The 22,933-nt window shown below is 33.5% G+C and overlaps 2 protein-coding genes across 3 annotated transcripts in view; one reads left to right on the top strand and one right to left on the bottom strand.

Annotated features, from left to right (window-relative positions):
• The first annotated feature begins 9,354 nt into the window (after positions 1–9,354).
• Positions 9,355–12,702, top strand: LOC111064308. The gene is made up of 3 exons (XM_022352018.2): positions 9,355–9,762; positions 10,559–10,894; positions 12,274–12,702. The coding sequence occupies exons 1-3, from the start codon at positions 9,598–9,600 to the stop codon at positions 12,571–12,573; spliced, it is 801 nt and encodes a 266-aa protein (XP_022207710.1). The 5' UTR covers positions 9,355–9,597; the 3' UTR covers positions 12,574–12,702.
• Positions 12,703–14,536: 1,834 nt separating this feature from the next.
• LOC120350787 (odorant receptor 23a-like) overlaps positions 14,537–22,933 on the bottom strand; it is a 46,492-nt gene continuing 38,095 nt past the window's right edge. The window contains exons 2-5 of one of the 2 annotated variants that reach the window (XM_039425616.1): positions 19,813–19,912; positions 19,221–19,331; positions 15,747–15,902; positions 14,537–14,705 (exon numbers count right to left, since the gene is read on the bottom strand). In XM_039425616.1, the coding sequence (XP_039281550.1) occupies positions 14,649–14,705; positions 15,747–15,902; positions 19,221–19,331; positions 19,813–19,912 (424 nt within the window). In that variant the 3' untranslated portion in view covers positions 14,537–14,648. The remainder of the gene's footprint in view (positions 14,706–15,746; positions 15,903–19,220; positions 19,332–19,812; positions 19,913–22,933) is intronic. The other variant, XM_039425611.1, reaches the window with a different exon arrangement.

Here is a 22,933-nt window from a genome sequence, read left to right as displayed (position 1 = left end):
CATTGTTTACTATACAACAAAATATTGAGTGTTTGTGTCTGTATTGAATCCTTGGGAGGATTGAATGAAAGATAGAAATGGGGTCTGTACAACTCGTAGAAGCACCCTGCCATTTTACTGTTAGAATTTCATCAACTACGATTGTTTCATTATCTTGAAAGCAAACTGTTATTGTGAGATTAACAATTGATGGTATCTGTTTATCTTGGACGAATGTTTTACACTGTTGCAATCACAAAGGTCCATAACCTTATTCACAGCTGGCTATGCGTCAGCTTATGAGTTTCGGGGATGAGATATCTTGATTTTCCACAGACGCACTTTTTTATCATCCACAGACGAAGAAAGTCTCAGCTGTTTTTCGAAGGATGAATCAGCCTCCTAATGTCGCTCAGCGAGTTTTCCCAGGGATGAGACCTAGTGCAATCGAATTTTTATATCATAAACCTACTATGTTCCAAATTTAGTGAAAATCGTTAAAGCCGTTCTCGAGATCCGTTGAATATGAATAAACATATAAATATAAATAACAAAATATATACAGAAATACAGAAATTGCTCGCTCAACATAATAGGATAAATATGACTGATACGAGATGGTATGATGAAATTTTTCCTATCATCTAATAAAAAATTTCATCTCCCAAATGTAACTGTCTACCTAGGTAGTCTTAAATGAACCGACAAACTTCAACTTTATCTAGCTCCTCGAATAACCCAGAAACATCAACAAACCCCAAGTTATTGTGGAATAACAGCGTATGATGACAGATATGATACTAACTGAATATAGCGATGAAAGATGACATCTCCAGCGAATTTTCTCTTCCAATGTTGCATCTCTCCTGCGATTCCATACCGGTAATGGGCCATTAGAGCCAAGAAGTTTCAAGTTTTAAGTCGTTACCTTCGAACTTGTGTCACTTTTACAGCTCCGTCCAACGAAAGTAGAAAACATCCTTTGGAGCACGTATTTCATTCGAAGAGGTTATAACTCAATAATTGGTTTAGGCTCCTGATTGGGTTTTATTTTTCGTAGCTAGAGAATTATGTTCTTTCAACTCCATTATCTAGAAATCATAATATAGATGGCAATTGAATTCTCACATCGACCTAATTGATCATTAAAAACAGGCGATGAACGGAATTCTTTCTTGTTTTATACATAATTCTGAATTACTTTTGCTCAGCGTTTTCAATGGCAGACTCTTTATTATTTTTCAAGTGCATGTTTCGATAGTATCATTAATATTATCTCATGAATATGAGATTTAATGGTATTTGAGGCTTTTATTTTGACACTCATTAACATAGATATATGAAGAGCAACTATGAGATCCAGAACCTCTCTCAGTTTTTTCGGAACCCACCTAAAACAATATTCAACATCAATAAATAATTCATTACCCACGTACATAACCCAAGTCTAGTCATCATAATGTTTTATGTCAAAAAATACAACTCTGTTTTTGAGTTAGAGAATCTATTCTCTTTTTCGAGTTATTGGTCAAATATTTCTTTATTCTATGATAGTCTAGTTTCAAAGATAATCTATTTACCTTTTTCAGTAAACGTTGGAGGTTTGATAAGACAAGAAGATTATGACGTTTTAGCGCCAGAAAATAATTCAAAACTGTTAAAACTATAAATCAATTCGTCGAATAGAAAAACGAAGGTTCAATTGTAGCGTCTATTTTAGCAACCGGAATATTATATTGAATGTAGTCAATTATCTTCTCATTACAATTAGCCTGTATATTATGATGACAAATCCAAGACCGTTAGAGACATCTCCTTGAATCTCCAGGCGAAGTAAAAATCATTCATACATTTGGAAAAGGCAATACGTACAAGGCAATATTATAGGCGATAGATTTATATACGACAATAAGTTCCAAGCAATAAGATCTGGACCATGAATAAATTATTCAAGGGATTGAAAATAAGACCTCTGATTATGAAGTATACATATCGAATCTGTTTGCTATTTCTGTTTGGAGACTAAATAATGTAGCATTATTTATAATTTCTTTCTGCAGACCAAATAAAAGCCTAAAAATCGATCATAGACAAAAAGCATTTGATGCAGTTAACAACGGTCTCTGTTCCACCGTAGGGCTTCTCTACTTCAATATTAACTGTCTTGTTGTGCTTTTTTGAACACAGTCCTATAATATCCTCCCTCAGAATATACTTTAGTCACTGTGCGATACAGTACGCTTAGAGAATCAGAGACTTGTGAACTAGTGGTACGGTCATTAATAATTATATTACCTTCGTTTATTTCTATGTCTCATGTAACCTCTATGAATAAGCTTCCTGATTAATCTTCGATCAAATCTTGGGACAATTTATTGTGATAATTGATGTTACGATAAGCTACAGCTCTATCGTTCGATAATTATTCGAAGAGAAATTGTGAAAATAAAATTCTACAACTGTAATGTTACATTCCATCCAGCTCATCATGTATTCATGGTCTCTCTGAGATTATATTGTAATAAAGAATGCAATAGCTATAGTAATATTCCTTTATGCCAACATTGAACAACAATAAGACGAACATCGAACAAGTGGAATACAAGAATATTTTCATTGATGTCGTATACAAAGCTGCTCAATTACTACCTGTAACTTTTACTATTTGATACTTATTCCAGTGGGATGCAAGTCCACTTGGAGAATATCGCATAATGGATCAGGAAGATCATGAAGTATCTGAAAAAATGTTATTGATTCACAGTGTTTTATTTTTGTTTCAACCCAAATTATTGAAGAAACGTCCCCACATCAGTCAATCACCCATAAAAAAATCTGGTGTGGTACACTCACACAACTTTCCTTGCTCATTGAACTGTGAGCCTCATTCTTAAACGAGAATAATTTAGAGGAATAACATAGTGACGATTGGCGACAACATACAGTATTTGAAACTACGATCAGACTACTGTATATGTGTATATATAATTGTTTTCAGAGTACTTTTTCCTTTGTGTAAATTGTGAAATCCGATGATTTTTTTAAAAGTCGTCAAAACAGCTGTTCTACAGATGAAATATCTCGACTATGTGCTCTTTTTATAGACTGCTCTACCTACCTACCTCATGCACGAGAAGGAGGTTACAAAGTCCATTTCTCAAGGATGGGATGGACCCCCATTAGTTTCCCAGGAGTGAGACTCATGCCAGTTGATAGAGCTGATAAATAACTATACAGAGTATGAATTTGAGATAAATCAGTCTAGTCATTTTTAAGAAAATCGTGAAAAACATGGTTTTTTAGTAATTATCCGCCATTTTTCTCAAGAATAAATATTTACGCAGCTCCTGCAATTTTCCCAGAAATGAGACTTATGTCAGTTGATAGGGCTTATAAGTAGCTATCCATGGTATAAATTTGAAGAAAATCGTTAGAGTCGTTTTTGAGAAAACCGTGAAAAACATGGTTTTTTAGTAATTATCCACCATTTTTCCGCCATCTAGGATTGAATGTTATTGAATTTCTTATTGTCGGGTCCTCATGGTATAAGGAGCTCAAGTATAAAATTCCAAGTCAATCGGTTAATTAGGAATGGAGTTATCGTGTTCACAGACTTACACACATACACACATACACACACACAGACCAACATCGAAAAATCATGTTTTTGGACTCAGGGGACCTAGAAACGTATAGAAAACTTGAAATTGGTGTTCCTTAATTTTTTTTGGAAAGCAATACTTTCCTTACCTATGGTAGTAGGGCAAGGAAAGTAAAAATCATGACGAGGGTTTCATCGTGGGATAAATAATTTATTTTATAATAAATTCGCATCGCTCGCCTTATCCATCTAGCCAGGAGGCTCCGCCTGGCTAAATAGACCAATAATTGAACTAGCAGGCTCGCTTCTCTCGCCAGCATTTTTTATTTGAGCTTGCTTTCCTCCGTCAAAAAGTTGAAAGAGATTTTCAGGCTCGATACAATCACCGGCTGATTTGGATATTAAGTAGCGGAGGTTTGTAAAAATCTTTATTTTTATCAGACCGAATTGACATTATAAGTTCAGTATTATACGAGTAATTATTGTACATATACCAGTCCAGTTCTTTGGAATTTGACATAAAAATTATGTACAAACATTGAACTCAAAAAGTATTCATATCTTTTTAAGTTCCAATTCACTTGAGATATCTGGAAAAACGAAATGGAAACTCGATGAAAAACTGCAGAGAAAAAAAAACCTATAATATAACTAGAAAAATAATATAACTTTCCACAGTAAATAGGAAGCCATTCAGTGCAATTGATTTTTTTCCACTCGCAATGTTCCTAGAGTAATCATTTCAATCCCCAAAAGGAAACCAATTCCATTTTTGAACATGTTGAGCTGAATCCCCAGTGCATGCAAACTTGAATTGTTGAACTGGTGATGAAAGATCTGTTACATTCTTTTTGTACCTTTTCACGTTAACCTCTGCCACCCTGATTGACTGCATAGTATGACGAAAATGCAATTTTATTCAAAAATCAATAAAAAATGTATAATTAATATTTCACCAGTAAGCTACTAATGTTTCAAGTGATATATCAGTACTGTAATCAGATCGTCTCCAACCCAAAAGTGTATTTTTCCAAAATAATCTAACTCCATGTTTCAAAATTGATGTATACGGTATGGTTATCCTGACGTTTCTGCACATGTTCCAAGTACCAGCTTTAACGCATAGAACAAAACTCATCTACTAATTCTTTAAGGTGATTTTCTATGACAACTCGCTTTTCCATAGACTTCAAATTGACAGATAACATTTAATACGCATTGTCGCATTCCATATAGCTCTGTACCCTTTGATCACCAATGCTTTATTATAGTATTTCTAGGCAAAATAGGCCAGATATTATTAGTACAATCTTCAAATGCCAATATGTAGCCTCAGATCAATCATGATAAACAATTTGGATTTACCATTCATAGAAGCTCTATAAGAGAGAAAATAATATAGATTAATAATTTCATTTGCTTCATAGGCCTATACGATACATGTATAATCTTCAATTCAAGAGCCCTACATCCATTGACAATTAGAGAATTCAATTTGATCTATTATTGGAATAGATTTCCACTAATTTAATTGCATTATTTTCCATCTTCTCATGCTGTCTAATATGATTTTCCATCTTCTTAAATTCAAAAAAATCTATTATAGGTGAGCATTGCGGAGACTAGTTCCCAGATCAAATGGCCAAAGAATACAGTATACTGGAAATAGTCTATGCAACTGCAGTTGCATTGAGTTTAATCCACTAATGGATTAGGCCAGTATACTTCATCCCAAATGAAAAACTACTTTACATCGTCAACAAGTGGTAACTCATTCAAGAACACTTCAAGTAACAATAACATTATCGACCGGTTCCTCTTTCAAAGAGTTTGTTCTCTTCTACTGAATACTTCCACAACTCTATCTAGAGTTCACTTCATTATGCCGAAGTTAGTATATGATAATAATGTGATTGTTTGATACAATTTTTTTTCTCAAAAAACATGGGATGCTTCTTTCAATAAACTTACAGATGAATACATTATGTAATTGACGAGAGTACTAGAAGATTACTAATCCCTCTTACAGGCGAAAAATTATCCAAGCGGGATGGTCTATTGATTTCACAATATTTTTATCTGTGTAATTTTCATAATTATTATCATGTTAATTAAATTGGATTCGGTTGAATTCAATTCTCCCTTTCAACTTACGAAGTAACAAAATTGGTTCTTAGGATATAAAAATTGAAGATTTAGTACATTTTTAGAGTATAGTTTGTTTGTATAGCTGAAAGCTGGAAAAGTTTCTAGGATAAAAGAATTGAAGATTTAGTACATTTTCAGAGTATCAGTTTATGAGTTTAGCTGAAAACTGGAAAACGCATACAAGTTTGAGAAGTTTTTGGAAGTGAAAGGAAAACTACACGGGTCTCAATTCTATGCAGCATAATGGAGAAAAGCCGTAAAGTAAGCGTCATGCTGGTGAGGAGTGGCACACTGACCTTTTTCGGTGACAGCACGGGATGCACTGAACTGCTGTCCACGACTAGGCGCCACTCGCTGCCAGCGACGCGCGTGCGTCAGTGTGTCGTTGTCACCTAGGTGGAGGCGTCTTGCCTCTTGCCTCTTGCCTCTTGCCTCTTGCCTTACCTTGCGCCTACTCTTGAGCGTCTCAACTTTGCAGGTGGCAACTCCCCCTCTCCACTCTGAGGTAGACTCGCCAATCTCATCTAGCAGCAAGCAGCCGATTATTGAATAGACGGACAAAGGAAATGGGCGCCAATAGTTCACCCTCAACTCGTATAAATTGTGCCACTGAAGAAAAACGAGAGCCAGAGAGCGAACGCCCTTCCATTAGGTGCTCCCAACAAATTACAAGAAATACTTTTTCAATATTGCGGCGATTCTGCACTGAATACAAATGTGTCCCCCTATTATTCTGTGGACTCTTGAAGTTGAAGGAGAAAAGTTTGTAAGTTATCATTTTTTACGCTGCGAACAAAAAATCATCACTTTATCTAGTTTACAATATTGTTCAATAGTTTCAAACTCTTCCAATGAAGAAAAGTCACTTGTATTTTTGTGAAGCATCGTGAAACAAATTTCTTAGCTCTATTTTTGACAAGTGATCAATCTCAGCAAAATAAAGTGATTCATCCCTCTGTGAGATTTAAACAATAATATCATTTTCCCAGGACTATCAACACCAAAAGAGACCTATTTCGATAATTATCTTCCATTTTTTTCCTGATTGTTCGATGTCCAACCACAATAATTCCATGTATTGTTTGACAAAAAATTCGTTGCACTCCGAAAAGTTAATTGAACTTTTAATGTGCTCAACAATGATCTTCTTTAAAAGTAATTTTTTAAGTGATTAATCAATAGATTCATTTTCATGGAAAAAGCATAATTATATTTTTGAATTCTCGATAATAAAATCCGTGAAACAAAGTGACATGACCGAATGTACTGCAGTATACTTAGCTATATTAGAGGAAAATTGTTCGCAAAAGTGTTTTGTTGATGATTGGTGAAAAGTGACAGGGTTTTCTGAAGGGAAGCAATAATTGAATTATAAGATAACAATTTTGCTATCATGGGTAACAATATTATATAATGTTCAATTTTAGAGTATAACCAGGAAGTCAATGATGAACATATTCTTATCCTTGAGTGTAGGATTCACCTCAACCCAATCTCAGTAGTCAAGCTGAGGGTTCTCAAAATGATTTGTGAAGCTCTAATATTACATTAAAAATTTGAAACATCGGAAAAGCAACTTGTTATGCACTTCTTTTTGAGTGGTAAGTGTGTTTATCAAAATATCTTATTGAGAGATTGATTTCCATACATTTTAGTGAAGGCTACAAAACTTTGCATTCCTACATTTTATACAAAGCCTACATGTTTCAAACATGATGGGCGGTGAGCATTCTTTCTTAATTCCAATATTGTACACATGGCAATTCAGATTGAAAAATATACAGGAGAATATTTTTCAAAAATAAAAATTCAATCATGATCGTTCTCAAATAGATGTGCGACATTCAATAAATTCACTTTTCCCTTGAAACAATGTTCATTTGTTTGAAAAAACAATAAGTGAAATCCTATCATTATCATCATGAAAGGCCGTTCTATGCAGATTGTACAAAGAAGAAGTTGGAAATTGTAAGCAATAGTGAATGTGTGTGAAGAACTCGAGAGAGCAGTTACTGAACGTAGAGGCCGAATTCGAGTTTCTGCCATCCAAGGAGATAGCTTAGAAGGCAGAATAGGTGAAGTGTTTTTTCTCCGATTAATAATGCATGCACTGAAAGCTTGTGCTTGTTGAACATTTGAAATGAAGTGTGTTGTCAAGTACGCGATTCCCAGTATAGTAAGAAAATTCATTTACATCTTGAATTGAATCCAAGGTCTATTCAAAATGGCTTATTCGTTCCATCCGCTTAATATACTAAACCTAAAAATGAGAAACTTTAGACAAACTCACGATGAAGCAATAAAATAAAATTTGAGTTTGAATGGATCTCCAGGAGACTCTTGAATGAACTATAAAGTGTTTCACATTCATATAAAGCTGACTATTGCTTTAAGAATATGGCTGCCTGAATTATTGTTTTCTGACGAAGCGATTCTCTTGATCCTGATTATTTTTCAGAAAGCAGACCTCGGACACTATTCATCATTATTATTAGTAGGTTGGATGGATATGACATAAGTTATAAGTTAGGCATTTTACACAATTACCATGTACTTTATATCATAGGAGAGCTCAATCGGGGAACTTTCTATTATGTTGGGGAGAAACATTGAAAAACAACAGCTACGACTGGATATTTCAGAGATTTGTTCGTTTTTTTTAATTCTGAAATAAGTTTATAACAAAATATCATATAGTCAAAGTTTTAGATTCTTATTGACTTAATCAGTTGACGATGCATTATGTATTAAAGTCAATAAATCATTCACTATCTAAATATTCATTCAATATTATGGATGTCATAAATTTGATTCACTTCAGCAAAGCTATTTTGATATTGTTCTGACATACAGAGTTGGTGGAAAGTATGGAAACAGCTTGATATTTAACAAGGATGGTTTGACAATATGTTTCATTGAGGATCCTATTTGAATGGAACATATTATCCTAGTAGCAGAAATATTAAGCTGTTCCCATACTTTTCTCCGACTCTGTATAAGACACGTCCATGGTTAAATCTCAACAGGCGTTTGTACAACCGGGCCTCACTCTATGGAATAATAATTGGACGAGCGTAGTAAATTTTCAATCATGACTAGTGTGAGGTCCACATTAGAAATATGTTAGTGAAGAAAGATGGAAGAACAGAGTTTCCGATTCTCTGCCTTGTCACTGCCGTCCATAGAGGATACCGGTATATCTCATATTCATTTTTGTACAAAATAAAATTACTATATTTCATTTGTCTAGGAAAAAAATTTTTTAATGATTACATAATTTTTTTCTAATCGAGATTGAATATTTTGCCATTAGATTATATTTCTACATTGTTAAGAAATAGAACTGACAACGTTGCAAAACTAAATAAGAATAGTGATATCTGCTTTGCCAAATGATAGACAAAAAGATAGCAACACCAATGTAAATCAAATAATGCCATTATAACGTGGACCTCACTATTTTCATAGCCTTAATTCGTTGCGCATTTGTGGGTTTGTTATGGTGAGTTATCACCTCAGACCATCTATATTTAAGGTTATCAAATAGACTGCCTGTCCTCCAAGCGCTGACACACATGATTTCAGCTGACTGCTGTTTTAAGAGTAATCACACAGGCTGTCTGTTCATTGTCTTTCTGGTTGTATGATAACAACTGTGTTTATATTTCATAACTGTATCTGATTTTCCCCTTGAATATAGATACCTTGATTCATGAAACGCATAACTAATAACCGTTTCCAACTTTAATAGAAAACTCTCCAGATCACTACCTATTTTTAATTCAATCCAACTTTTGTTCACCACTGAAAAGCATTTCCATCATATTGTATAATCATTTTCCACAATCATACTTGATAAGTTCTTAAAAATGAATACTGACATGCAAACCGATTCGTCAATGAATGTTATTATTGACAAGTGTCCTTTACTTTTGTTTCTCATTCAAGTTGATTTGAAACTCAAAGATCTACTCTCTAAAACTAATTGCACCGCTTACAAGGTGAAAAAATTGTATGAAAGAATTACTGAGGAGGTAAGATATTGTTTTCATTTTATCAAGCTATCTTATTGAGATATAAACTTGGAATGAAAAATAATCACATTGCATGTTTTATTTTGTGTAATTCTCAAATACTTTGTACTGTTCGGTTGTTGTGGAGCTTAGTTTGATATGATTCAATTTTTATACTCCACTGAAAGAGAGATAAGTTTGAATGTATTAAATAAAATGTAGTTTCTATCAATATTCAATAATAATTTATGAAATCTTGAAAATAGCAAATGAAAGTAGCTTGGCATTGAAACCTTGGTCTGATACACGGAATAATGTCATTGCATTTGTGAGACCACTCTTAATCGTCGAATGGTATCGCATTAGCCGAATAATTGATTCATGTACAAGTTTTTTTAAATTATTCTCAATTTTTAGCCAAGTATTATTAATCACGTTAAGATTAAGAATACCCTTGAGAAATGAGATCATCAAGCGATATCTATGAACTTCACCATGATTCATTGAGAAATTCGAGTTAACTTAGGATTCATAATTCTAAGGCCAAATTGCACAAAAGCCTGTTAAATTTCAATCATGATCAGATTTCACAAGAACCAAACAAAGAATGTTTTTCTGAGAAGGAGGCTTCTCTGATTGGCTGACATGGTATTTGATCGGGACTAAAAGTTAACAGACTTTTGTGCAGCTGGGTGCACACTTCAAACATCAGATCATTTATTTTGTGCATCGAGTATTATGTGATCAATTCATTTCCATAATTCAGTTGCTGAGATTATTATCGTAAGGGGTGACATATATAATATTTTTGTTTCAGCTCGATGAAATTGATAAATCGTATCTAACTATCCACGAAACAAATGTTATGAGAAACTTGCAGGATTTGAACTCTGTATGTAAAGAGGATACCAAGGATATCGTTAAAGTTATTTCAGGCTACTACTCGAGTATGAGTGAGCAAGCTATGTCAACAATCTCCTGCGCCGGAAATTTGTCTCAGCAAACAAAGTATTTCACAGACTTGTTGACAAGTTTCCTTGCATTGAGCTCCAGCTTTCAGAAGCAGTCCTGGTTCAGTGACGTATTTTTAGAATCAGCTTGGAAATGGGAGCCGATCAGTTTTTGTTCTGAAGGAAGTCAAGGAAGAAATGCGGTAAGCATCAATAAATTTGACAGAGTAGATTATAATTTGAAATGAATAGTTATTTGTTTATCTATAGTGGAAGGTACTGTTTTTTCTCCCTGAGGGAAAAGTTTGAAACCCGAGGCGAAGCCGAGGGCAACAATTTCCTGAGAGAGAAAAAGCATTTTTCACTCGTGATATACACAACATTTTTCCTCCACCTACATTTTTATAAAAACTGCAGATGAAAAAAAATTTTAAAAACGTACTTGACCAAACAATGTGTTACAACATAATCTAAAAAGTAAACAGAAACAGCTGGCTTGTAGTCACAGTAGTTCTCCGCCGACAGCGCTATGCGCTATTGTCGGCAAAAGTTGTAACAACAATAGCCGCCACAACTACAGCTATGTTGAAGTTCCCGTTTCAAATTTGATTAGTTAATGAGGAATATTCGTTGGCTGGTATTTTGAATAACATTGAATAAAAAAATTTATACATTTTTTTAGTATAGTGATATAAAGTTTGTAATAATTTTAGCATACAAACATAAATTTCATAAATTGATCAAATGTCTAGTTGAGGTATTGAATTTAGTTGGTTTGATGACTACTCTATATGCTTCCTCATCTGAGCTTAGACCTTCAAACCTATTTCAAATATACGTTTTCAAAATAGATATGCTTCCCATGTTATTGAATAGAGTTACTTCTCCTCCCTAGGGAGTTTTTCTGTTTTTTAATACCGAGAGCGAAAAAGTGACACTTTAGTATTATTTTCCAGGGAGTAAAGTAAGTACTTTAGACAGTAGGTGAAGGAAAAAAATATTTTGTCATAGTTCGAAAAGGCACATTGATAAATTCTTTCCTTTTGGTGAGATTCAAGATTCAAAGTCTGTAGAAATGAAAGAGTTGCCAATTTTCTTATGCCCTCTATAGTAGACAGCTGTGATTCAAGTAATATTCTGCATGAAATGAGACTTGGTCCTCCATCCGAAGAAATAACAGTATTGCCAAATTGTTTAGAATTGCGACTCTCTCAAGTTTTCTAATTTAACCAAAAATCGTTTAGAATATCATCCACGAAATTGTAGTAGTACTAAGAAAGTTTCAGGGTTGATTTTTTAAATTGAAAACATTGCAAGAATATTTTTTTCTTTTGAGTACCATAATAACTCCTCTCAGTATTATTATAGGATGTCATAATAGGTAAGAATTATATGTAAAATAACGGGTAAAATGTCTAATGCATATTTTGTCTCCGTTCTATTGGTGTCTAGATCATTTTTACTCGATCAATATAGGTACTATTTTATTTTTATGGCGTATTCGTCCACTTTATTCTTTTATTTCTTCTTCCCTGTCTGTTGATGATTAACTCTATATTTTGAATTTTTTCTGACCCAACAGATTTCAACAGAAAGCTATATTACACCGATAAACCAATATGAAAACTACGATGAAAGCAATAGCAGTTGTAGTGCCAGTGACCAAATAGGAACTCATCAAAGAGTCTCCTTGGACTGGTTTGATAGCAGGAACACATTTTCGAGCGAACATATTGCAGAGGTGGATTGGAAGCATCATATTGACAAGTTAAAGAGAACCTCACAGTCATTGGACATCCTTGAAATGAAGTTCTTCGTCTTAAGAAGCAGGGATATACATTTTCTGCAAACACTGTCAGGTTTTGAAGAGAATGATTTGTAAATGGAACATTGTTTGATAAATCTTGTTATGTAATCTTCATATCGATGAAGAAAACGACTGTTTAAGATATATATTTCATATAATTGTCCAGTCACCAGTACTTTTTGCCATTAAAAAAAAAGATCTGAGCACGATGACTTTTTCATGCAATGATTCTAGATTATTGGATAACTTGGATACAAGAAGTTGACCTTTTAGCCCAGGAGCTTTCTCAGACAGAAAATTAAATCATCAGACAGTAATTGTCCCTCGCGTCTTTTTTTGGGATGAAATTAATCAGAGCTCTCTAACTTCATCGAGTGCTGAGTTACAATATTTTAGAAACGTGTCAAGATTTTGTAAAAATAGATGTTCAGAGGAATTAACGTTTCAATCGACAATATATTCTTACGGTTTTTACTTCTAAATAAATATATATATATATATATATATATATATATATATTTATATATAATTTATAATCTATCTGGGCGTTAATTTGTGTTCTAAAACCCTACATCAGACCGTTCTCAAAGTAAGTAGACTCTGTCTACTAACGTTGGACCGTTCTATCTCAGATAGAGATAGATTTTGATCCTAATCACACCCTATAACATTGTTCCTTATGTTTCCAAAAACCTCCCAACTTTCAGACGTAGCCATCATCACTAGCGTAACGAACCCACACTTAACTCCGGTATTTCCTAGTGGGGAAGCGCAAAAGGGCACCTCGAATTTGGGAGGAACTCCAAAGTTTTAGTAAAGAGATTGATAGACTTACTTCTTAGAGTGAATGATTATATATTTGATGTGATACTATAGTTACAGAATACATATCAACATTTTGTTGATAACAAACAAAGTGTTTTAAAACACTTATAGCTTTTGATACAATGATCGGATTTCGTCGTTTTATAGCTAATTCCTTCTCAGCTTGTGAAGGTGGCTCAAAATCATTTATCATGGACAAATTCAGTTGGAGAATGGGAAATTCATTCTTGAGTGTACTCTAAACCATATTTCCATATACCAAAAAATGGTCAATCTTTATAATATTCAAAGCTGTGAATCTGGGTAAGCTGTCTTAAATTGTTAAACAAAATCTCATATTCCATTTCCAGTGAATTATAAATAAATATATTCACAAATTTAGACTCGTTCGTTTCAAAAACTTAAGAAAATGTAAATATTTTCCACATTTTCACGGTCTCGGCATTTTTCGATGAAGTCACCTGAGCTTGTGGAGCATGAAATTCTCTACAATTTGAGAACAAACGTAAGCTACTATAATGTGACAGTCTCTATTTAGAGGCTGTTGAATAACAGTAGAATCATGGAAGAATTGAACAAATTAAATTCGTTTCTCTATTTTTTGACTGCAACTTCTCGAAATTGTAATCTAATAGAAAAGTTTATTGGAGTGAAAAGAAGAGAAAATCCTCTAAAACCTTGAATTCCTCTACAACTAGATTTCGAATTTTTCATATAGAGTGTCATACCCAGAATTAATTCCCCAAACGGCACTTTTCCACTACCTCGTGACTGGACTACAGTGTAGCCTACTCTAAGTTAAAACGGTTTCCTCCAAACGGTTGGAGGTCTGTTTAGCAAATTGCCTACACAGCGCCGTAGAAACATCACTCCAGTTAGTCCACTATTTCAATTATATTGTACTAAAAATAAAATTGAATGAAATTGCTACGGTATTCATTTGTTAACAACAGAATGTTGATATTATTATTCTGTAACTATTGTATTATATCAAAGATCTGATCCTTAGAAAAGAGTAATTGTATAATATATGGACTAATATTCGTTTTATTATGCTAGTTATGATTATTAGTTTACCCAAGCTCAAGCAAATGACTGCAGCGCCTTCCAGTATTTTCATGGTTATTTTATTGCCTTATGGAATGTATTTCAGTGATTTTGGAGAGACATGGAGGTTAGAATAAGATACATAAATACAAATAAGTCATATTATGCTATTAACTCGATCTATTTGGAAAAATGCAACAATTTCAACTGCACTAATGGTGCGAACCTATTACTTTCTTTCATTCTAAAGTATGAATCAGAAACGCAGAAATGAAGAATCAGGTATGTGAGAGTGCTCTCAACAAATTGAAGTAAGAGAAGGCTGCTTTCAGACACTGTAATGATGGAGAAAAACAGGTGTATTAGTTAAATTTCCATCGTTTTATAGTGTGTGTGCATTATGTCGCACACATATAAACATGTCTGTAAGAAGTGGGGTTTTCATATTCGGTATTCGAATACTGCATGTTAGCATCAGTATTAATGTATAAAAGCATAATATGTAAAGTCATTAAATGTGCACAGGTGTTCGATAATGTAAGCAAGCCGTTTTGACAAGAGCGATGGGTGTTCCTTCTTGAACAGTATTATTCCAGCATGTAACGCCTCTAGATTTTATCCTGTTGGGTTATCTCAAGCAGGTAATACTTATTTTGATGTGCGCGACATAATGAACACTCTGTATATAATTTTCCATATACCAATTGAGATTTACAGTAACACCTAATGAAAATATATAGAGGAGAATATTATGTGGAATAAGACTATTAAAAAAATTGTGATACTAAATAGTACTTTTCCAACTACGTATTGAACGTTTGATTATGATTCAAGGTTATGATAATGGAAGCTATTGAAGGGACTTGTTTCTACATCTTGATACATTAATTGTCAAACATCAATTTCATAATTCGCCGGAAATAAGACATTGCCGGCTGGGCTCGTCTAGTAGTAGGGACCGTTACAAACTTAGGTATGCTAGCTCCGCCTGGCTCGTAGGTACAAATCCCGCCGATAGCATGAACATTATAATCATCTCATCAACTCACTAACGCACTTTCCATTACCCAAGCACAAGCGAAACGCTTATAAGGGCATCATCAGCAATAAGAAAAAAATCTATGTATTCGGAATTTAGTTTTTCATTCCGCAGGTATTTGGTATTTTAAATTTATCTATAAATTCATCAATTGAACAGTTGTTAGTAGTGATTGCAGTTTTTCATTATTTGTATTCTTGTTTGATTGATCAAATACATGAATTTTATGAATATTAATTTATGTGTAATAAGGAGCAACAATAGTAGTATATAACTACGCTATACTAGTATATTTAACTTTGCGCTATTTTCAGAACCATCTCATTATCTGTCTTACCGTGATGAAAGAAGCGAGAGTGACTGGGATTATCTTTCCAGCCAGAATCGTGAATGGCTTATTCATTCTCAAGTGGACAATGTTCATTGAGTTCTTGAAAGACTTTGTCTCATTGTACCATTCGCAAAAGTAGACAGATCGATGAAGATCTTGAGTCTAAAACCAATTTTAAAGGTTGCTTTGATGATTTTTCTTAATATAAGTAATTCAATATCAAACATCAAATTTATTAACCAATATTTGATATCAAATTGTGGAAATATTTACAATATTTGATAATGTTTCACCGTAGGCTATAATTATCGTCTGTTTCACGATAAATGTGGGAGTCATTTTCATGTTTTATAGAAAACTGTAACGTCAAGAAGTAACAAGGCATTTCGAATTCATATCAATCACTTAGATACTAGCCTCTTCATTTTCCTAGAAAATGATTCCACCACTCATTATGAAATTTATAACATACACATTCAACCAATTTATGAATATGATACAAACCTTTTTAAATCTCAAAAAATATTCGATATACTGAAGTACATCATAGTTGTTCTGAGTTTCAAGTGGGAAATTCAATTATCCTATAATATTGAGTGAGCAATTTCTGTATATCTGTTTATATTTTTATATCTGGTTATTTTTATATATGGTTACTTATGTTCGACGGATCTCGAAAACGGCTTTAACGATTTTAACGAAATTCTGAACATATAGTAGGTTTATGATATAGAAATTCGATTGCACTAGGTCTCATCCCTGGAAAAACTCGCCGAAGGACATGAAAAGGATAATTCATCCTTGGAGAAACAGATGATAATTTCGTCGTCTGTCGATAACATAAGATGCGTGTGCCTGTATGAGAGATCAGCTGTGTAATGAATTAGCTTACCGTATCTCGCGAAAAATCTTGAAATTTTAATTGACTCTATAGGAATTTAATTTGATGATTCCTATGTTGAAATTGATTAAATGGAACTAAATGAATGATGAATTAATTTTAATGTTGGAATGACAAAATTTAATTTTTGATAAATATGAAAATAAAACTGTTACAAGTGATAAACAAACTATGCTGGTTGAAAACATCACAGGTGGCGGTGGCAATCATATGATCAAAATAATCTGGTTTGTTGACATGAGATGGTATATCATAATATTCAAAGTTAATCTTTTATTTTACAGTTCTAAGTGATTAGCGTGTGTTATTTTGTTATTCAATTTGGTTTGTGAACAGTCTAAATTAGAACTTTTATGTTTTCAAATATTTGAACTGAAAATTTGACCTGAATTCAAGTGTATGAAACATAACCTACTTTTTTGGAATATTTATAGTGTATAAATCAAAATTCGGGGAAGAAACAGTTTTTGGCTGTGCCTGTTAAGCTGCGTTTACAGCGGAGTTAATAACACGAGTTATTAACAAAAAGTTATTAACTTGACTGAATCGTCAAAAATTTATCTTGACAAAAGTTAATAACAACTCATGTTTCTAACAGAAAATTCCTTATTGTTATTAACAAGAGCTTGTTATCAATATAATTGACTTCCATATGATTTCATTTAACGAGACTATTCATATATGATATAACAGCTGGAATAAAAAGCAAAAAATTGTCTTTAAATTTGAATTGAAACATGTGTGTGATCATTAAAATAATGATCTCCATCTGATCTTATGTAAATAAATTATAATGCGTTTACACCAGAGTTTAAACAAATTTTTACTTTCCTCGCCATATTACCATAGGTAAGGAAAGTATTGCTTTCCGAAAAAAATTAAGGTACCCCAATTTCTAAATTTCTATACGTTTCAAGGTCCCCTGAGTCCAAAAAAGTGGTTTTTGGGTATTGGTCTGTATGTGTGTGAGTGTGTGTGTGTATGAGTGTATGTGCGTCTGTGTACACGATATCTCATCTCCCAGTTAACGGAATGACTTGAAATTTGGAACTTAAAGCTGCGTACACATACTCGTGCTTCCAACCCGCACCGAGCACGCTCCTCCCTCGTACCGTCCACGTACCACCATCGCACAGCAATCGCTCCGCCTCCGCTCTCTACTCGCACCGATCATGAACGTTACGGAAGATGGTAGATCTTCTCGCGTTCCCCGGTCGAACCATTGTTCTCGCCGGTCGATCATCAATCGCTCTGCTGGAGTGACGTTCGGTCTTGGAGCGGAACGAAAGTCTGTACGCACCTTAAGGTCCTTACGATATAAGTATCCGACACGAAAAATTTCGATCTGATGCAATTCAAAATTGCGGCTAAAATGGCGAAAATGTTGTCAAAAACAGGGTTTTTTGCAATTTTCACGAAAACGGATCCAACGATTTTGATCAAATTCATACCTAAAATAGTCATCGATAAGCTCTATCAACTGCCACAAGTCCCATATCTCTAAAAATTCCAGGAGCTCGCCCCATCAATGCAGATAGATTCCCAATTATCAGGCTTCAGATACAATTGAAACGAAAAAAATCAAGTGGAGTAGATTGAGCATGAAAATCTCTACAATTAATGTTCAGTAACATTTTCACCTAAAATTGAAAATAAGCTTTAAATTCGAGAAAATGTGATTATTCAATTGCAAATTATTGTTGATTCTATTAAATCATTCACTATGAAGAGATAGCAGACCTCATGTGTGTCTCCAGCGTTATTGCCCTGTCACCAGCTGGCTCAAATCTTTGAATAGTATACTTGAGATGCGCGGGAACACTAGCGTCAGGTGATCAATTTTCATAACGGCAAGGAAAGTTGGGTGAGTGCGCCACACCAGATTTTTAACATAAGTAACATTTTCTTTTGGCTGCTAGTTTTGTTATCAACAAAAGTTAATAGCTTTGTCACGTGTTTTGTCTGCAGCTGTAGTTATTAGGGAACAGCTGTAGTTGTAGGATAGGGATGCTTGGCGAGGGGGTTGCGGGGAAGATAGTAACCTGTTATTAACAAAAGTTACCCACTCTCGATGGATAGCATAAATCTTGTTAATAACAAGGAATTTTCTGTTGAAAACACGAGTTATCAACTTTTTTCAAGAGAATTTTTTGTCGATTCAGTCAAATTAACAACTTTTTATTAATAACTCATGTTATCAACTCCGGTGTAAACGCAACTCAACATGATTTTATTAACTTTTGTTAAAACATCAGTTGATAACAAAAATGTCAAAAACTTTTGTTATTAACTCCGGTGTTAACGCAGCTTTAGTCCTTCCCCAATCATTTCAAAGATTTGAGCTCTGTTTATATAAATAAATAAATAACGAGCAAAGCTCGGTGCCCCGATATTTGTTCTATTCACTGAACATCAACTTTATCAGTCATGTAGGCTCAAATACTTAATATTAAGGACTTGATTTATTTTAGAAATTTATGAATATAATTTTTTATGAATAGTATTGCAGTAATTTCATAACATGAGAAGAACTATGAGTGTGACACGAGATTTCAAAAAGATTTTGAAAGTAATCCTACCTTTGAAACCAAACGTTGTCCAAAAAAGAAGTACACAAATTCGTGAACAATGAGCGCTGCCAACATACAAATATTTTTCATCAGACTAACAAATGATGTGGTTGAGTAGATCTGAAACACGATTTTTGGAATTAAACTACTTTTTGAAAAATCACCAAGAATCAATGATATCTTACCACACAAAAAATTCACACATCATTTCTGCCATACTGTGTTACACAGCTTTTTGATACTCATAGAAGGTTTGAGATACCAATTGACGATGGATTCTCTGAACAGTTTCACTTTAGAATAAGTAGATTACTTGGGAAGCTTCAACAAATTGTTGACAACTTTGAGTGAAAAGTGTTTTTCCAGTCATGAGAAATTCCATTAACAGCAATTCACAATTTTTCAGAAGAAACTTCACCTCAAAAACAGGATTCACTTCCGTGATTGATAATGTTTTTCGAACTGTTTAATTTCATAGAACTCACTCCAGTTCCAAAATATTAATTAAAATCATTACAATCATTCATAGTAGAAATAATATTATCTATTAGTGGTTCTAAACTGTAAACTATGAATATAATTACGTATGTGATATCCTTACCTGATAAATCTGAAAACTGCAAAGACATAACATGAATTCACATGTCACGAACATGTCGAGAACAATGAAACTCAGTATTGATTGAACATCGTTCATTAAGCTGAAAATGGATTTCTATTAGCAGAGAGTTTCTACACAGAAGAGTATTGAGGCAATTACTGTATTTCAATACGCTTTGATGTTGATATATTGATACGGTAATGATAATAACATAACATTCAGCTAAAATGTATGGAAAAATCTTCATTTAATAAACTTCAGTTTTGGAAAAAATCAGATCCTGCAAGGTTCTCGAAGCGGAAAATATTGTGAATCGCTCAAAGACCATACCCTCACCGAGACAATATTCAAAATTACAGTGAGTTACATCTAAATAATCGATCAGCTAATACAAAATTGATGAACTTCGGAACAATCACTAAGCATAGTAGTTGAAAGGCTATCATTAAGAACTCAAGCCGTTATGCTCTCACAGAACTTCCATATTCTTTTTTAATTGCTGTCAATTTCTTTGATACTTTTGACAGTTCAAATAATAAAGTAGTGTGTTCCCAATGGAATCTATAGAGATTTTGTGCTCAAAAAATGCCTCCAATAATGAAAAAAGGAAATCTGCTTAAACCTATTTTTCTATTTCTATTTGATAATTGGGAAACGGTTAACACTCATCCATTGACCGAGTCATAAAATAATATGTAACTTAATACAATTCAAACTTGAAAGATTATAAGAAAAAATGTTGAAGTCAGAAGAGCCATCCTCGAATAATTTGTAGCAATCTCATTTCTAACAAGGGACGGATTTGAATAGATATCAAATATAGTAAGATTTGATCTAGTAAGATTTGATAACAGACATTGAAAAGTAACAAAAAATTCATTATTGAATTGACTCTAAATGTTTGAGAAATATCTCCAGGATTCCAAGAAATAAATTCCAGTGAACTATAATTAATGCGATTCCGCCCTGTAATTTGATTTTTCTGTTGCAATAACTTTTCGAATCTTCTAAGGCAAAAGAAATTTGAAGAATCTATTATCATTTAAAATGAGTTAAGTTCGAGTTTTTTTTTCGAAATTTCAATTACATTTCGAAAACGTAAAATCCTCAACATTTTTTCGAGAGACGATCGAAACAAGACAAACCTTATTATATAAGTATGATGATCAACTACTTTCTTCACAATATTTTTGCTGTACGTATCTCTACACTCCAAGCTGGTTACTAGGCTCCAATCGCTCAGAGAAAATTCGGAATCTTCACTGTTCATTATTTTTTGAGTTATAGAGTCACTCATGTTTTCCATAATGAGACCAAATATATCAATTTCGTAACATAAAATATGAACAAATCCGACAGCTAAAATGATACTTGATATGTTAATCAATCCCTCAATCACGACAACAATCGTTTCGAACGTGAAAGCATAGTAGTAGTAGAGCATTGAAGCTGAGCGAAAAGGAAGGACAATATCGAAATACATTGTTTTCGTCTCTGAGAATGGCAAGTAACACTTTGAACTTATGAAATACGTTACATGAACGGAAAACACAGTGATTGTAACAAGTTTTATAAGAATAAGAGCCACACACTGTGATTCGTATTTCAGGTCACTTTCTACACCATTTATCTCAAGCTCAAAGTTTTTGAATTTGCTTTTAACTGCTGACAATAATCGGTTAATCCTTTTCACAAAATATATCATGGAAAGGTATGCGTTTAAACTATGTATCATTAGAATCAGGTTCATCAGGCTATCAGTCATCGATTGAATGTCTTGAAAATTCTCATTCAAAGCTAGAATCATGCCAATACTTGCAACCAAGAATGAGCCTATGTAGGGAATTATGACGAAATAGTTGAGCCTGTGATCCTCCCAACTTTTCCAAAGACCAGTTACAAGCATTGAAACTCCTGCTATTCTGTAGTACGCACAATATGGTGTTTCTCTGTCACTTTTCCCTCCCAACCCGAAAATTCTTGAAATTATTCCATTCATTGCTCCACTTCAAATAATGGAGACAGACAAAACTGACGTTAGCACAGAAGAATGAGAGTGTCACTACGAGATTGTGATTCTATTGCTCATCCACGTATGAATTGACCAATGTTTGACCAATCAGTTTATTTTTTGCTCCAACTCTTGACACATCAGTTTATTTGATGTTAATATGCTCGATCATAAGTTCAATTGTTTTCAGTTATAGAAGTGATCCTCCTCATTTATTTTCATTATATTCTTCTTATATCCTTATTTATAATCCAGAATAGAATTTGATGACAGTCTTTTTTTCCAAGTTTGTGTCTTTCATTATGATTATATCTTTATGGATGTATTTATTATTCAGCTAACGTGAATCCAAACCAAAGATGGCACTTATTGAAGATGGCGCTCATTGCTGATGAATGGGAGATCAAACGAGGATCAATTTCCCATCATTATTTTTTCAAGTAGATGCGATGATACTCATTTCAATAACATTGATGTGCATTAGGAATGGAAATTAGGTCGTAGAATTGATCGTTTCAATGATGTTGCCTTTGATTATTGCTTTTCCTAGAAAATCTATTTCTTTAGAATGTATCAATCCATTGACATACATTAGTGCGGCCGCTTTTTCTACATCTTCAGAGAAATACCAACATTCAACATTTTGTAATAGATATCCACGTTGATGTTGCCAGATCACGTGATCTTACAGATGTAAGGATCAACCATACTTGAACGAGACGGAATTCATTGAATCAGCTCATAGATCTACAATCGGTTCCTGTTATTAGTTGATAAAAGCAAACAAAGCCTGCATTACCAAAAACGGTCTTAACAATCGTTCATAAATAGGGCCTCAGGTATGTGAGGATACATTGGCACAAAATTAAATAGAACAAAAACGATGGAATAATGTGAAAAAAATATTTGAAAAATGTTCTATAGGACTTAGTCGTTCCAATAAATTAACTATAGACCTGGGAATAAGGTTGAAGTATAGTAATGGATATCAGACTTCTTTGCAAATATTGAAAGCTTATCTCAAATAAAAACTTTTTTCATTAGAAACAAGAATGATGTTTGAGATGCTCTTGTTTGAGATGATGTTGTGATCTGATCAATCATCGTTTT

This window comes from Nilaparvata lugens, chromosome 1, assembly GCF_014356525.2.
Source record: "Nilaparvata lugens isolate BPH chromosome 1, ASM1435652v1, whole genome shotgun sequence".
Classification (NCBI taxonomy): Eukaryota; Metazoa; Arthropoda; class Insecta; order Hemiptera; family Delphacidae; genus Nilaparvata; species Nilaparvata lugens.
Note: the sequence above shows the minus strand (reverse complement) of the source record. Positions and strands in the feature narration are given on the sequence as shown.

Coding starts and splice junctions, on each gene's coding strand:
- LOC111064308 (XM_022352018.2), top strand. CDS start 9,598: ATGAATACTGACATGCAAACCGATTCGTCAATGAATGTTATTATTGAC. Junction 9,763..10,558: donor ATGAAAGAATTACTGAGGAG/GTAAGATATTGT, acceptor TTTTTGTTTCAG/CTCGATGAAATTGATAAATC. Junction 10,895..12,273: donor GAAGTCAAGGAAGAAATGCG/GTAAGCATCAAT, acceptor CTGACCCAACAG/ATTTCAACAGAAAGCTATAT.